This window comes from Phlebotomus papatasi, chromosome 3 (genome assembly GCF_024763615.1).
Source record: "Phlebotomus papatasi isolate M1 chromosome 3, Ppap_2.1, whole genome shotgun sequence".
Classification (NCBI taxonomy): Eukaryota; Metazoa; Arthropoda; class Insecta; order Diptera; family Psychodidae; genus Phlebotomus; species Phlebotomus papatasi.
Genome location: NC_077224.1, coordinates 56,272,130 through 56,289,067, shown reverse-complemented (window position 1 = coordinate 56,289,067; position 16,938 = coordinate 56,272,130). Strand labels below are relative to the sequence as shown.

The following is a 16,938-nucleotide window of genomic DNA, read 5'->3' as shown; positions in this document are numbered from 1 at the left end:
TTTATAATTCAAGACATAACAATTTTATGGGCAACAAATTATCCGTCTCTCTGTGACACAAAAAAATTTACACGTTAAAAAGAATTTCCAAGTAAAATGTACACTTTTCTGAGGCATTTACTGTGTGCGTTAAGCATTTGCGGGAGGGGATGCTTGGGGGGGGGGGGCTTCAGTATTTAGATGCCAGCACATTCAGTGCAGAGGGGCTGATTGTCCTGGACGGCGAAGGTATTGCCGGAAATGGGTTCTTTGCACTTTTGGCACTTGAAGCAATCCTTGTGCCACTTCACGTCCAGCGCAATCACTGCCTTCTCCAGTATCGCCTTGGAGCATCCAGCGCACCGGGCGGCAAATTGGGCCTCAAAGCAGTCCTTACAGTAGGGTTGTCCGTCACGCTCGTAGAATGAGGCTCCCACAAGGGCCTTCTTGCACGGCCCTCCGCACACAAAGTGCTCCTCATGCCATGTCTGACCCATTGCCTTGATCACTTTCTGCAAAAAGAAAACAAAAATTAAGAATTTTTAATAAAATTTAACAAAAGAACAAGCATTTTTGGTTAAAGAGAAGAAACTTTGGCTTAGAGAGAAGAAACGGCGGCTTATTCGAGGCTTTTTACTGTCTTAGTCTGTTTTGTTTTTCCTTTTGTTTGATAATTTTGCTTTTTCTTTTGTAAACTCCTTTTCGGTGATGCAGATGGCTTATACAACCTGAGAAAGAGTTTTCCACCGTTTTCACTCTGGAGGTTGGTCACCAACGATAAGATGGCGGTGGCCGCTATTACTCAAATATGAAATTCTCTAAACTCTGTATTTCTGAAATATGCTTTCAAGAGCACTAGCTCAAAAGCAGTTATATATATAATAATAATTAATAATAATAATAATTAAATATTGCATTGAAAATGAGCAGTGATAAGCCCGGATAAGCTTAGGGCCTTTGACAGACCTGAGGATTAGCCGAGACGCGGCTTAGCGTAATTATATTAGAAATAATAGTCAAACTACATTTCCATCATTTTCCACTAAGTCGTCTCTCGGCTTAAGTCGTAAAGTGTGTCTAGGCCATTACGGTAGCTGAGATTCTTTACAGGTAACCTTGAAATGCGTGCAACTCTAGGTGCCTGAAACTCGGAATGCGTGAAAATTTGATTGAGAGTTGATTTTTGGCGGTAAAGAATCGCATCGAGCCAATTTTATCCCTTTCGGCCGCCGAGAACAGTTTGCACGCATTTCGAGGTCACCTGTAAAGAATCTCAGCTACCATAAGCTTATCTGGGCTTATCACTGGTCATTTTCTATTTTAAATAGCCTGAGTGTGGAAGACCAACAAAAGAAAAAAAGTTCATTAAAATCGGTTAATAAACATTACACTTAGAGTCCGGTCCATTTGAATATAGTAAGGGTTAGGGTACAGTGGTTTGAAGTAGAGACGGATGGGACGGATTGGATCTACCATTGGAAAGGTCTCAATCTCAGATAAAATATACCAAAATTTCATCAAAATCGCTTTATAAACACTGAAAATACAGTCCGGTAAAGATATTTTTGACTATAGCTCAGGTCAGGGAACATCGTGGGAGTAGCGCGACCCACAGCTGGAAAGGTCTGGACCTCAGCTACAACATACTAAAATTAAGGCGCTCGGAGCAAAAAAACTAAGTCGTATGCATTTCCCTATTAAAATAGCGTTTTTTTGCTCTGAGCTCCGCAATTTAAAGAAAAAGCATCATCTTGTTTTCGAAATATTCTAAATCGAAATTTTGAAAATCGATTTTATATTTTTTTTCATTAAATTTTGACAATTAGAACTGGAGATATGGTTTTTTTTATACAGTGCCCGCTTCGTTATCCGGATGATTGAGAGACAATATGACAGACGTCCGCTTCGTAATCCAGACGGATTTTTTGAATTTGTTCAACGTCTCGAAAATATAATACAAGTTTTTTTTCTAGAATAAAGTTTTAAAGAAGCTTAAAAAGACATAATTAGAGAATTCTATGCTATTATACTTCATTAATTAAACAAAAACATCACAGGATAATTTATTTTCACTGCTGAATACACATGCATACATGACCTCAAAATGATTTTAAATGTAACCGTCGATAACTCGTCCGGATTACGGCGATCTGGATTAGGGAGCGGACACTGTAATTGAATTTTGACTCCTTATAGCTCGTGTCAGGGGCGTCGGGGGAACTTAAGTTTATTTTAATCGAAAGCCTTTAGGGCTTTAGGCCTAGCTACAATATACTAAAATTTGAGTCCGATCGATGCCATAGGGGCGGAGCTATTGAGAACACAAAATTTTGGGTGTATTCCAAAATAGCGAAAGGGGGTGAGGGAATGGATCTTATATCACCACCTGATGTCGTCCACCCAATATTAACCCTTTGCGGAAAACCGGTTGTCGAAATATCTTTCCGTTCGCGTAGAATCGGAAAGATGGATGGACGGCCATGAAAATAGTTTTTTTTTGGCGGGTATGATATTCGTAATCTAGAAGTGTCGAAACTTATACACAGTTTCCGACCGATCTGACGAGGTCGTATTTCACCCAGGACCATAAGTAGACTAAGATTGTAAAGAATTGCAGCTAACAAATGGTTGAGATTATGTATACTTTTTTGAGCTATTTAGGATAAAAAAAGGTCCTGTTGTTAATAATCGTAAGGTAAAAGGACACTTTGATCTAAGATAATTTGTGTAAGCATCTAATTAATCTTGGAACGTCAGAGAAGCAGATTTTGTAGATCTAACAGAGTCTGTTAGGTCGGTTCTAATTCATCAAAATTTTCAAGTAATTTTAGTCTATATTAGGGTAAATGTCCTAATTCAAACCCATTTTCAGACGCTTTAACTTTGACAGAAAATTCAACACATTAAGTCGATATTTGTTCTGAAGAGAATTACATAAATTTGCTCCTTGACTCTTCTAGAATGTTACTGTTTAGTGAAAATTCTTTAGATATAATTTGAAAACTTCTTAAATACAGTAGAGTCTCGTTATAGTCCATATTTGGTTTCAGATTTGACACTTGGGTTGCACTATAGTCCATGTAATTTTTTAAAATTATCAACGACTTTTAGTATTGAAATTGCTCGACGGCTTCCACTTTCTTTGCGATTGTGGTACTTGTCCTTGCTCTCTTCATTATGGATCACAATTATCACAACTACTTAATAAAGTTTGCCAAAAATATTAAAATAATTATGCTTGTTGCGTACAAAAAAACATAACCTAACATAAAATCAGTGTTTTGAAATCAACGGTCGATAAATTGTGGACTATAGAGCGATGGCCTATAGCGAGACTCTACTGTACAAGAAAAATACGCGAGTGTAAAATGCTTCTATTGGAAACATATTAATCCAAATGGAGACAAAGGGAAAGTTTCTAATTGAAGACAAATAGTGTAAGTGAAACCGCAACGAAAGGCTTCCAAAACCTTGTTGAGTTGCTCTTGAGCGCAGGATTTGTTCTTATTCCTGGTATATTCTCCTTTCTCATCTAAAACAAAAAGAAATTCTCCAAAAAAATCATATTTCCGGGATTTCCTATTGAAGCATTTGCAGACACTTCAGAAAAACCCTTTTTGTTCAATAATAGAAATAGGTAATTATTTCATTTGGAAACTTCACGTACCGTTAACAATAAAGATTAGCACTTATATAATTTAACTAAAATTAGCCAGAAATGTGACATAAATGTTGAACAAAACGAATAAACAACAGTCACTTTATTGTGTTTTTCATTGGAAAACATGGTCGATATATGAAAAATTCAATTGTGTAAAAAGGTACACTTTTAATTTTTCTGAGAAATAAACAAATTAAAATTTGTGAATATGAATGGATGTTCGCTTTATTTGGAGCAAAATTAACTAAATAATGAAACTATGGTATAGAAAATATATAAATATAATAATTTAGTACTTTATTTATCGTGGAAACAATGACGTTTTTATTTGGAGTAACGAAAAATTTCCATTTGGAGCAGGTTTTGAATTAGCTTAATTTACCCTACTCTTAGAATTATTTTGTGGGACCTTTTGAGCGATTTACAAGGTTTAAATCAATTGAGAACTGGTAAACGGTAAATGATGCGAAAGTACTTTTGAGGAAAAACGTCTAATGGTGTCTACACACTTGAGAAATTTATGTCCATATTGAAGCAAATTCCCTACGCTTGTGTGGGAAAAACTCTTCAATATGGACATAAATTGCTCTGGTCTAGTGTGTAGAGGCCATAAGTCAAGATTTCGAGCACTTCGCAAAGCCTGGGACACTTTGCCACCCTCTTTTTTTCAACATTTTGCTCCAAATTTCTAAATAGCTGATAGGAAATTTATGCAATAATTTTCCATCTTTTTATTTATTTTTTTTTGTCATGATGTTTGCACTCGCGTAATTATAAGATTATAAATAAAATCCAAAGTAAAATGCTATCAATGTTTCTAATTTTGCTTTTGACTTCTACTTTTGATGTCTTGTTTGTTTTTCAAAATTAAAGATAATAATTGTCTGAAAGATAAGGCATGTAAAATCGCAAAACACGTATTGTTGACGCTGAAACAGCTTTGATCTAAAAAATGTTGTAAATCTTATGATGAGTAACCCTTTATTTGCGGAAACCCTTTAAGAATTTAGAGATGTTTTTCCTCTATAAAATATCCATCAATAACCCATACTGATTATTTGTTTTATTGATAAGAAAGGTATTTGAAGTTTATTTGTTGAATTGCACAGGAAATTGCATTTATATGAAATCTCGTGAAATTTTTATTGAGGGAACAATTCCAACGATAATTTTGATAAAGAACCAGAGCTCAATTGTCAAATATTGCGTAGGAAGGGATCAGGAAGTGTAATTGAGGAAATAAAATAGCTCACTATTTCTTATCACACCTCAATGTTGTGATGTATCATTGAATGTGGGCTTAAAACATGGGATTTCAAGGAATTAAGTTGTTTCTGCGCAAAATATACTAAGGCTTTTGCTATATCTATTAAGCAAAGGTGCCTTTTTTAACGTTTTAGAAGAAGAAAAGCATATAAAATATTATATGCGTGGTTGTCAGTTAATTATAAAAATAGTTGATGATTTTTTCGTGTGTGTCCTTCCTTTTATTCAAGAAAAATAAATATATCAGAGCTACAAGAACCTCTTGATAAAATCATGTTAATTTTAATGTTTCCCCATGTGCCCCTAAGTCTTTCTATAATATTATAAATATTGAATTATACAATTTCTCCAAACATGTGCCAACAATATAGAGTTAATACACATTTAACCCCTTATATTCTATTTCTATCTACAATTAATCACTAAACCATCAAATTCAATTAAACATTCCGCAATGAAAGTCGAAAGGAAATATTGCTATTTCTCACAGACAAATATTTTGCTAGATTTGTGTGGGTGGCAAAAGAAATTGTGCTGAATTGCTGAGAATATTCATAAATGGCTGTAAAACATGAAAAAAAAATGCACGATAAACAATTTCGATGGGGTGGTGGTGCTCCTTTTTGGACAAAAAGTCATAATTTTTCTGGTATGTTGAGCGACAATTTTGACTTTAGAGAGAGAATCGCGAGGGTGGGCAAGAAGCAATCTCAAATCTATATTTAGTCCATTATTCTATATTTTTTGAACTCCTTGTGCCATTGCGAATGAATATAGACGGAGTGGAGGCTAAAATTAAAGACACGGCACGCTCACCAAGGTTTCCTCCAACCCAACAATATTATTTCATTGAAGACGATTTGCGGGAAAAACCAAGTGGTTTTCACCTCCAAAAGTTTTTCACACAATTATTTTATCTGCAAAATTGTTAAGCGCACGATTTTCAGCACCCCCAATAGAGTTTTATTGTTATTTTTTTCTTTTGTATTCATCATGGGGTAGCGGAAAATTTGATTTAGAGAGAATAATAGGATAAATTACCGATAAAATGTGTTGTTTGCATGCATAGCAGACATCGGTAAAATTGGCGATGTAACAGCCAGAACAGACAGGCTCACCATCCTTCTGGTTGAAAGAACCCTCCTGGATGGGCCTATCGCATACTTTGCACACAAAATGCTCCGGATGCCAGGACTTGCCAAGTGCTGTGAGGATCTGTAAATAATAATCAGGATTAGTTTATCTGATAAACCCTATAACATGTTGCCTGTAACTAAATGGATTTGAAAACGATTTTTTAAATCGTAAAGTTTTTAAATTTTTAAAAAAATAAAAAATGGGTAAAAGTAAACAAATAATTAATTTCACGGTAAATATTTTAGTCTCATTGTGTTCTCTGATTGGCTAGAGCTTTAAAGCTTTTAAAGCTTTAGCCAATCAAAGAAGCCGATGGAACTGAAATTTATGATCTTTTTCTGTAGTTTCCCTCCTTATTTACCCTCCTCTAACCAAAATTCTTAAGGCAAACTTTAACCAATATTCTCAGTTAAAAATCATTAAAAATTAATTTTAATAATAAAATAACAAAAAGGGGTCCCTCTCGCATTAACAGTCGTATAGGGGAAAGTGACCATGCTTGATACTGTAAAATGATGTCCAAGGTTTGTGATTATTTTTTGATTAACACACAAACCGAAGCGATTCTCTCACTGTGACAAAAAAATGTCTCACTTATTAGGTTCATAATCCAACCTCAAATAGTTCCTGGAAACCCTTAGATTTTCCTCAAGAAGAAAATTGAAATTCAGTGGCGATTTTTATACAAGTTGGGTCCGGGGCCTTCCTGTATAATAATTGATTCGACAATTCGGAGGCCCATTTTCACTGCAAAAAATTCACCGAATACAAAAAATTGCACATCAATATTTAGACGGAACTCTAATCTATCTGCTTAAGTCGTTTGTAAAACTGGTTATTAGTTTTAAAATCACTTTTATGTAATTTTTCTAAGCCGTGTTTTTATGACATTAGGGCGCTAGCGAAAACCATTTTTTCACTTTGAGTCCATGAAAATGTCATTCTGCAACCTTAAAATTCAGGCAACAGGGTTGAAGATTATGTCAATTGTCGATAAAATTGACGGATTGCAATATGTGTAATTATGAAATAATCACATCTAATGATATAGTTGCCACATTAAAGGGTGGCTAAAAAAGGTAGCCGAAATTGCGAGCTGGCCGGAATTTGGCACACTTACCCTATATTTAAATATTCACAAATTTTAAGAAAACTTCTCAAAAATATCAAGAAAAAAAGATTTTATGTTATTCGTTTTGCTATTTATTTAATGTTTTATTAAAACATTTATTTTTCCCTGCACAAATATACTAGGGGAAAGTGCGCTACCTTCGGACGACTGAAGCTTCAAACAACTCAATTTTTTATATTCTTATTGGATTTAATCCATGGCCCTTTGCAGAAAATTTAAGGCATTGAATTAGCTATTAAAATACTTATATTAAAATTTGTCAAATTCATTAAAAAACATATTGAAAAATATGACTTGTTCGAGAAGCTTGAGTTATCCGAAGGTAGCGCTCTTTCCTCTATAGAAAGATTGAAATTTTAAAGGACATAAATTTCTAGTTAGCTCTAGATTTAAACAAAAAAATACCGGATAAAACTTGGTGTGAAATTTTAAAGTTTTAGGTCAAGTAAAAATTTTTAAAAAGCAATTAAAACTAAAAAAAGTGATTTTTTCAGATTCAAATTTTTCAAAATTAATGGATTATAAAAAAAGAATAATGATTTTCTTTCAAATTCCAAGACGGAAAGAATTCTGTAATGCAATTAGTAGTTTTTAATAAAATTAATAAGTGATTTGTTTTATAAAATATTTAAGATTTTTTCTCAAAATTGCGATATAATTTTTAAAATTTTAAAATAATTTCTCAAAATTGCGATATAATTTTTAAAATTTTAAAATAAGTAATCTTTTAGAATTAGTAATTTGTAATCTTTTACTATGTTTGGAGAATAATTCAAAACGAACAAACGAACTTTTAGGCACGATTTCGAACTTTACTTTTTTCTTGATTCGATGAATCCTACAAAAGTTTTCAATACACAAGTTTTCAACAAAACCATTTTTCTAACATTTTCTAGGACATTTTCTACAAAGTCAAAAAAAAAGTATTTTTGTTTTTAGGATATCTATTGAACTTGTCTTTTTAAGGTTTAAACTTTAAATCAGTGTTGAAGACACTTTACGTGACTCTTTTGAATATCTCATTGTAAAAATACTTCTTTCTAATGCATGTTTCAGATCTTCTACCACTCATTTTTAAGAGAATTATATTTAAATATGAGAAGTAATAACTCTATAAAATACCGTATACAAAAATAATACTCATTTTGTAGTTTTACAAATTCGATTCGATGGTTCACAAAATAATCTAAAAATGTTCGTTCACAATTTGATATTTGATTTCTTTTCGAAAGCTCAAATATATTTTATTTCTTTTTTAAAATTGCACTTTTATTTTGATTAGGGGAAACTGCTCATGCGTTGCACGGTCCCAAGCTTTATAATGACTAAATTTTTCCTATGGTTCTGAATACAGTAGAACTTCTAAATTCGAACGCCGAGGGGTACTTTTGACATTTCTCACCTCTCAATTCGAACGATTTTTTCAAAACTAACGAAATTTATGTGAGATTAAATTGTACTTTGAATCAAATTCCCGTACTATATCACAGAGAAAATTTTTGAAGTATGCAGATTCACCCGTGGTTTTGATTTTAATACCAAAACTATACCAAAATTTCTTGAAAATAGGTGCAATTTGGATTGATTTTGATTTCTAGAACTAAGTCAAGAAATATTTGGGATTACTTTTAGGACATTTTGGTATCAAATTTATGATTTTTTTAATAGGAAATGCTATTGTTTTTATCTCAATTTGTGATTGAATTTTATAAATTGTGGAATTAGTTTTATCCGATTGCAGTATTGATTTTAGGGTATTCTCGTATTGATTCTATTTTATTGCGAAATTGATTTTATCTCATTTTGGTATTGATTTTATCTCATTTTGGTATTGACTCAATCCCATTTTGGTATTGATTCTATCTCATTTTGGTATTGATTCTATTCCATTTTGCTATTGATTCTATCCCAATCTGGAATTGATTCTATCCCATTCTGGTATTGATTTTAGGGTATTTCGATATTGACTCTATCCCATTTTTGTATTGATTCTATCCCACTTTCCCCTATATACGAGAGATATGAAAACAACTGGTTAACCTAGACATAGTATTGAAGAATATCTTATTCGCGTGACTTATACAACTCTAGAATTTTTGTAAATTGGGTGTTAATTTGATGTTTAGGACGTAATGAATTTTTCACTTTTTGTTATGTACACAGAGCATTAAAATTAATGATTCTATGAATATAGTTGTCATTTTGAAGTGGGAAACATTGCTGGAAATAATTGATAAATCAATTAAGGTCCCAAAAAAAATCCTTTGATGAACCCCTTAAAAATGAAAATCACCAAACTAAATAAATAATTTGATGATATGAGAGGGATTTTGTGGGCTAAATTTTCGTGTGATTTTTTAGAAACGGTGTGTATATTCATTATTTTGGCGTCCAAAACACAACCAAGTGTTAAAGTGATTTGAGATATGTGAGCGTGAAAAAAATATGAACAGAAAATTTAAAAATAGTAAATTCATCACAAAATAAACTTACTATAGTGCGTTTTTTTTTTCATCATAAAATCCAACACATAGGGATTCGATCAGGCGGACAAAAAGAAGCTTGGTGGTGCCCAGAAGAGCAATATTTGTAATGAATGAAAGAGATGAGAGAAAAATCTCACTCATCGCGTCTTATGTGGTGCTTTGGTATTTAAATGGAAAATTTTTTCAAATAATGATCATGATCTTGTACACAAATTCATCATTTTTTTTTATGACGGTAGTTCCGTGCAATTGATTTCCTATATTTTTTTTATTATTATTATTTTGGGGAGAAGTTGATGATCAATTTATGCCCACTCATTCTTCAATGAATGAAAGGAGTTAATACCGAATGGATGGAGTAATTTGTGTGACAAATTGATGAGCATTTAATTAAATTCATTAAATTATTAAAATTGTCACGCGAGTTATTTTAATTAACATTTTGGTCTCTTTAGAGCGGATGGGATACTTACATTCTGTGTAATTGGATTGTTACACTTTCCGCAAACAACGTCCGTCTGAAAAGAAAGAAAAAAAAATCGATCTTAGGATTTTGCTATAGTTGTTCTGACAAGAATAGTTTTGATGCATTATTAGAATTTTCTCAAGATGTAAAATATATGAAGATTCTTCTGAAGTGATGTTTGGACAAGAAATCTATCATGTTTTAAAAGTGAAAAGCATACAGATAGAGGGAGAGAAGATCATAAAATCCAAATCATTTCTCAGCTTCTCAGATCGCTCAATGAGTTTGTCTTCTCGACCAACAGATGAATATATATTTTGGTTGAAGAGTATTTAGCATTATTGTTGAATATTGCTTTGGCTATATGGATAAAATTATAAATAAAAGTATGACGCAATTTTTCGGCATTAGAGCCTCTCGGGGCACACAAAACATCATATTCTTATTGGAACTGATGAAGTAGCAAATTAGAAAAGTAAATAGCAAAATGCAGGAAATGATGATTGAGTGCAAGATATAAACATTACAAGAATTAACTTCTCTAGAAAGAAATTCTTTGAGTGCGTTGTCAAGAGTAGAGAATATTCTTATATTTGGTTTGTAGAACAGAGAACAGACAATGAGGCAAGAATTAAAAAATAAAAATTGCGTGAATTATTATACTATTATTTTCTTATGCTGAAAATGTGTATTAAACTGTCGGTTACGCAAGATATTCTTGATTCATCGGCAAGTTTTTTTTGCGTGTGCTTCATCTTTGACGAATTTGTGGTGCCCATATAATGAACTGAAGAGAACACTCACAATAAATTTGTCACCTTTTTTTCCTCACGAGTGAGGAGGTTTCCACCTTCACGTATAAACTAAAATCAGGTGGGATTTTATTTTGAGCTTCCCCCCAAAATCAATCATCAGAATCTTTGTTATTTCCTGCAAATATCTTTCATAATACTAATCTCATCTCGGTGAAAATTGAAGATGATTCCTATGCAATGCTCAATATGCATTCAGAATAATTATCCCATAGTTAATTAAACTTAGCAATTTTATTGTCTAATGCAAATTTGATTGGATGACTTGGATGACTTCATCACTATTTGCGATAATAGGGTGTGATTGTGGCAAGAAATAACGATGGGTGGAAAAAAAAATTGTGTTGGAAAATATGGGGCTTTGAAAATTAATGTCACATGAAGTAGAATGAATGAAAAAAAAAGTGCGATAAAACCACTTTGACAATATTTTGGTGATTTTTTAAAAGCTCTTGGATACATTTTAAAAATAGGAGGAGACTATGCTGAAAATGTTGTAATGTGAAAATACTCCCAATTGTGTCTCACATCCAGTGAACACTTTACACACGGCACTAATACAAGTCACAGGAAATTTTCATCAGAGTGGAAAATTCACCCAAGAAATCATCTTCAAGAGACGGACAATTTTTCGCCACATTCTTGTGCCAAATGGGAATTACTGGGAATTTTTTTGTGATTTCAAATGGGGAAGAGTCTATCTTCTGAGGAACATTTGTGAAGAATGCAACAAAATACATTTCAATCTCAAAAGGAAATTCCTTAAATAGATATTTCTTGAACATAACCTCAAAGTGGTCTAACCTATAGGGAGAAGGAGAATATTAGTTTGTGGAATGACACACATTTGTAAATATTATGTTAAGGAATTCCTTTGATTACATATGTTACTACTTTTGAATATTTTGTATTTTCGATTTGTCAAGAAACTTCGATTACAAAGAGATAATTTTAGAATTTAAGGTTATGAATGATAACCTAGAAAAAGAAGGAGAATATTCCATAATGGTGTCTACACATTAGAAGCGATTTTCGTCAAAAATTGCCTTTTTTTTTAAATTCTGACGTTTCTGCCTACAAGGATATGCGAAATTTTCTTTAAAAAGGCATTTTTAAAGAAATTTCTCCTAGTGTGTAGAGGCCATAACAGCAATTTTACATGTCCAGTGTAACATATGCAAGTTTCTCCTACAAAATGGGCAAATTCGAATTAAATAAATTTTCCAGAATTAAATAAATAATGCTCAGAATTAAATAAATATTCCAGGAACATTTGAAATTGTGAGGTTAGTATTTGATTCTCTATTAATATATTTAAAGAAATGATTGTTTTTTTTGCGTTGCTAAAAAAATGGTTGATCAAAAAATCCTCTACACTCAAAGCTAAGAGATTGTGCCACACAAAGTACAGTAGATTCTCGCTCAATCGGCTCTTTTTCAATCGGGCAAAAATTTTGTTGACACTTTTCACGTTTAATTGTGAAGCTAATTTGCTCAAATTCGCTGTAGTTCTTCTTATTTTATCGTGATTCTTTACAATTGAGCGCTTCTTGTGGAATTACAAAGGCTTTGACGTCCAAATCTATCGATAAACCGGATGACATTTCGCCCTAAATGCCCATTTGAGAGAGAGTCTACTGTATTTAATTTTTAAGGTTAGAATTAGTTTAACCTACGCAGAAAAAAATACAGTAGAGTCTCGCTATAGTCCATATTTGGTTTCAAATTTGACACTTGGGTCGCACTATAGTCCATGTAATTTTTTAAAATTATCAACGATTTTTAGTATTGAAATTGCTCGACGGCTTCCACTTTCTTTGCGATTGTGGTACTTGTCCTTGCTCTCTTCATTATGGATCACAATTATCACAACTACTTAATAAAGTTTGCCAAAAATATTAAAATAATTATGCATGTCGCATACTAAAAAACATAACCTAACTTAAAATCAGTGTTTTGAAATCAACGGTCGATAAATTGTGGACTATAGAGCGATGGCCTATAGCGAGACTCTACTGTATTTCGTAAAATTGTTCGTAAATGTGAAATGCTAATAAATCGTATAACCCATTAAAAAGTTCGTAGAAGTTTGTATTTTTACACAAACTGTTCGTAACATGATCAGTTAACGAGCATTTTTAGTTCTTTAACGAACATTTGTCCGTCAATATTCGTAAATACAGTAGACTCTCGCAAATTCGGCTGTTTTAAGATTGGGCTACTTTTAAATTCGGGCAGCGGTTACATTTGAAAAAAGTTTGTTGTCATTTTTCAAGTTTGATTATGATTATCAAAATGAATCAAATATGCTCAAATTTAGCATGGTTTGTCTTAGTTTTGATGTGATTTTGCATTATTGAGGGATTTTCATGCAATTTACGATAAACTCAATATGTGTGTAAACTCAATATCTATATGCACATGTCGCCCGAATTTCTGTCTAATTCGGCTGACATTTCGGTCCTATATGCCCGAATTTGAGAGAGTCTACTGTACACAGAAAAAATGCTCGTACAATTTTGTTATTTTTTGTAAAGTTTTGACAGATAAAAAAAAATGTACGAACAAATGTTTGGAAAAGAAAAAAATGCTTGTCAAGTGATCATGTTACGAACCATATTTGTCAAAAAAGTACAAACTTTTATCCACTAAATAGATTATACCGGTTATACGATTAACGGGAATTTCATAAGTCCCCAGTAGGAATTCACAAACATTTCAAATTAAATAATTCGCTAAATAGAAGAATGAGGAAATTTGTGGAGGTTTAATTTTATTTGTTTAGTTAATATGAAAGTATAAAATTATATAATTTCTCAAGTATTTGTCTTTTTCGGAGTTAAAGTACACATAATCCTCAGATAAAGAATAAACTCTTCATAACATTAAATCATTAGATATAAATTGCAATAATGAAATATTATATAATATTATTAAGGAATTGAATTTGGGATTTCGGTTAAACTTTGCGATTCTTAAGCTTAGCCCTATATACTCTCCTATTATTTTAATGGAAAAAATAGTTTTTACAGATTGGTCAGTAAATAATTCAAAATGGTCTGTAAAAATAAAATTTTTTGGCTCCGGCACACCTTTTAGATCAGGAAAGTTTCGTGAAATTAAAATTCACATCCTTTTCTCTCTTAAACATTTTGCATATCTCTATCTCACCTTTTCCCACTCAAAATTAGATTGAACTAAATTGAATTTGGCTTGATGTTCCTAAGAAGAAGAAGAATATGAAAGAGCGCGATAGAGTTATGGGAGTTATGCAAACAATTTGAGTAGGAAAAGGCTATAAATTCGGATTTCATGAAATTTTCTTGATCTAAAAGGTGTGCCAGTGCCATTAGTCATTAAAAAAAAAACCTAATAAGTGATCATTAATTTCTTCTAAATCAAATTGAATATTTCAAGATGGTTTATAATACCTTCATTTTCCTTTTGCCAAGAATTTCATAATTTTTGGGTATTTACGTTTTATAACTTCCGTTTTATTTATATACCAAATTTAATTTTATTGACCAATTTTATGAAAATATGTTCACTGTTGTACTACCCAATCGGTTGCAGTCTTTTTTATTTTATTTTTAAATATAATTTTCATACAATATCGCAGAACACGAAGCAAAATCTTGGAATTTTCTTCATAAAAAAATGAAATGAAAATAAGCGAGAGTTTGGCTGACAATGGATATTTTTTTTAGTTGTAGGGTAAAATGAGGTAATTTGGAACCATTTACAACTTGGGACATTTGAGATTTTCTCTTTTTTTTAGAGATTCAAAAGGAATAAAAGCTGTTCCTTTTCTTTTTAATCGTCTTTTTCTTCTATTTCGCGGTCTTTGTTTTTTCTTCAGATTCTTCAGATTCTTTTCTTCAGATGAGAAACAATAAGAAAATCTCAAATATCTCAAATTGTAAATGGTTGCAAATTACTTCATTTTACCCTAGTTGCCAGATTAAAATTTTGTAAGGTAAGGTTAGAAACTGTTTTATTTTGTTATAATTCGAAGAATATTAAAAAGTCAATGGAAAGTTTTAAGGTTATTGTTAGTATAACCTCACATTTTTAACATCCACAAATAGGAAAAATAGTTATTAAAAATAATTAAAAAACCTAGAAATTTATCTTTCCACAATGAAAAGAGCGTCTTTCTCCGGTAATTATTTTGTGATTGGCAAAGAAATTGATTAAAAAATCAAGTTTTGTCAATAAGAAGTCCGAATAAGATTGTGCCTAATTTATACCATTGACATGTATGACGTGTATGACAATTGCAATAAATTGAAAAAAAAATCTATTTTTCTTTTACTAAAATTTACAAGATGATTTTACAGTTCTTAAAATTATAGAGTGATATATTGTGGCGATAATTTAATTTGGAAACTTTATTTTTGCAACATATTCTCTTGTACTTGTAATTAAGGATTTATTAGTAAGGTTAAATAATTTTAGGGTTATTTTAATAAAAAAATGCGACCCTGCAACAGAAGCTTTGAAGAATTTAATTAAATAAATGGTTTATGAAGGGACAATTTCATCTTAAAGGCATGTTCATAAACTGGAAACTATTATAATAAAATTTCCTTGTGGAAATGTACAATATTAAGTCAAGCAAGGAATTTCCCCATATTAAATGTTTATGAACAGTAAATAATGAAAAGAATTCTGCCGTCATTTCTGCTTTAGGATGCTGTAAGAATGGGAGACACTGTGTATCATTGACCTTGATCTCCTCCTTTTTAAAATTGGTAAGGTCAAAGTTTGGGCTTTTGCTCAATAATAAATCACTCGAAAATAGTATTACTCATTGTACTTGTGATTTTTTCTTCTTCTTAGATCTGTTTTTTTGCGGTCAGTGTGTAGATGTTTTTTTTCTCTTATTCATTTATATTAATTTCCTACAGTGGTTTAATTTTTTGAAATTAACATTTCACGAGACCTTCTCGGCTTACACTGAAAACTTGGACAAGTGTTTAAGAAAAAACTGTCTAATAAAATGTTTTCTAACAAAAATATCATATTTTCTTGGCATTCTTGCGATGAAGAAGGATTTCTATAAATAATTTTGAAATAAAATGCGATGATTAGATGAAATATCCAATATTAACTCTATGTGAGAAACACTTAAAGTCTCTGTTAGAAGCTCTAAAAAAAAGTATTTTTTAGGCCAATTCTTCACAATCACGAGATTTTATTTTATCACTGGGAAACTGAGGGAATTTGAAAATATTACCATCACGAGAAATCCTTGAAGATTGTGATACTTTTTTAAACTTACCATCGCAACAAGAAAATTTCACCAAGAGAGGAAGATGATGAAGAGCAGAAAATCAATTGATTTGTTTAATTATTTCGCGCGAGGGGAAGTATTTATAGAAGATTATCCAATTGATGCTGGATGGTGTCTTTTATTTTTCTCTGGCGTAGGGAAGCGATGACGAGGCGTCTGGGGGGATTTCTCGAGAGTCAAGCACAAAACACTTGGACACGGTCACAACTGACGACCGACTGAAGTCTATGGAAGAACCAGAGCTCAATCATCCGTCGACTGGTATTGTCGAGTCCAAGCACGATGGCTTTCGCCAGAAATCGCGCCACTTGCACCGGAAGGTGGAGCGGGAAGTGCCACGAAAGGACAGGGCATCCTCCCTTTCACGATCTCATCCGAAGATTCCTAAGTAAGTACAAATTTGTCAGTGGAAATTTTTTTTTCATGAAACTTCCATTATAAATTGTTTTTTTGTCACACACGCCCAAAAAAAGAATTGATTTGTCGATGGGCTATGAAAAAGAAAAATTCCTCAAAAGTATTTGAAAATCGATAAAAAAAAACATACTGCAATTACTCATTTATCTTATCAAATTTCTGTGTAGAGGAAACGCTAAATATTCTTGCTTGGGCGCTGTTTGATCGATAAATTAGGTGCGAAGCAATTTTACCTTATTGCCTCCCCTGCTAAATATTTTCTCACATTTTATGTGAAATAATCTTG

General features: G+C 32.1%; 2 protein-coding genes across 3 annotated transcripts in view; one reads left to right on the top strand and one right to left on the bottom strand.

Moving 5' to 3' along the window:
* Positions 1-16,379, bottom strand: LOC129806948 (transforming growth factor beta-1-induced transcript 1 protein). Its single transcript, XM_055855828.1, has 4 exons — positions 16,224-16,379; positions 10,135-10,179; positions 5,948-6,121; positions 1-491 (listed from the first exon to the last, which is right to left on the bottom strand). The coding sequence occupies exons 1-4, from the start codon at positions 16,224-16,226 to the stop codon at positions 177-179; spliced, it is 537 nt and encodes a 178-aa protein (XP_055711803.1). The 5' UTR covers positions 16,227-16,379; the 3' UTR covers positions 1-176.
* Positions 1-16,938, top strand: part of LOC129806920 (uncharacterized) — a 45,792-nt gene that overhangs the window by 1,250 nt on the left and 27,604 nt on the right. For both annotated transcript variants that reach the window (XM_055855784.1, XM_055855783.1), the window contains exon 2: positions 16,373-16,623. In XM_055855784.1, the coding sequence (XP_055711759.1) occupies positions 16,373-16,623 (251 nt within the window). The remainder of the gene's footprint in view (positions 1-16,372; positions 16,624-16,938) is intronic.

Coding starts and splice junctions, on each gene's coding strand:
- LOC129806948 (XM_055855828.1), bottom strand. Junction 6,122..10,134: donor ACAATCCAATTACACAGAAT/GTAAGTATCCCA, acceptor TATTATTTACAG/ATCCTCACAGCACTTGGCAA. Junction 492..5,947: donor GCAAACAACACATTTTATCG/GTAATTTATCCT, acceptor TTCTTTTTGCAG/AAAGTGATCAAGGCAATGGG.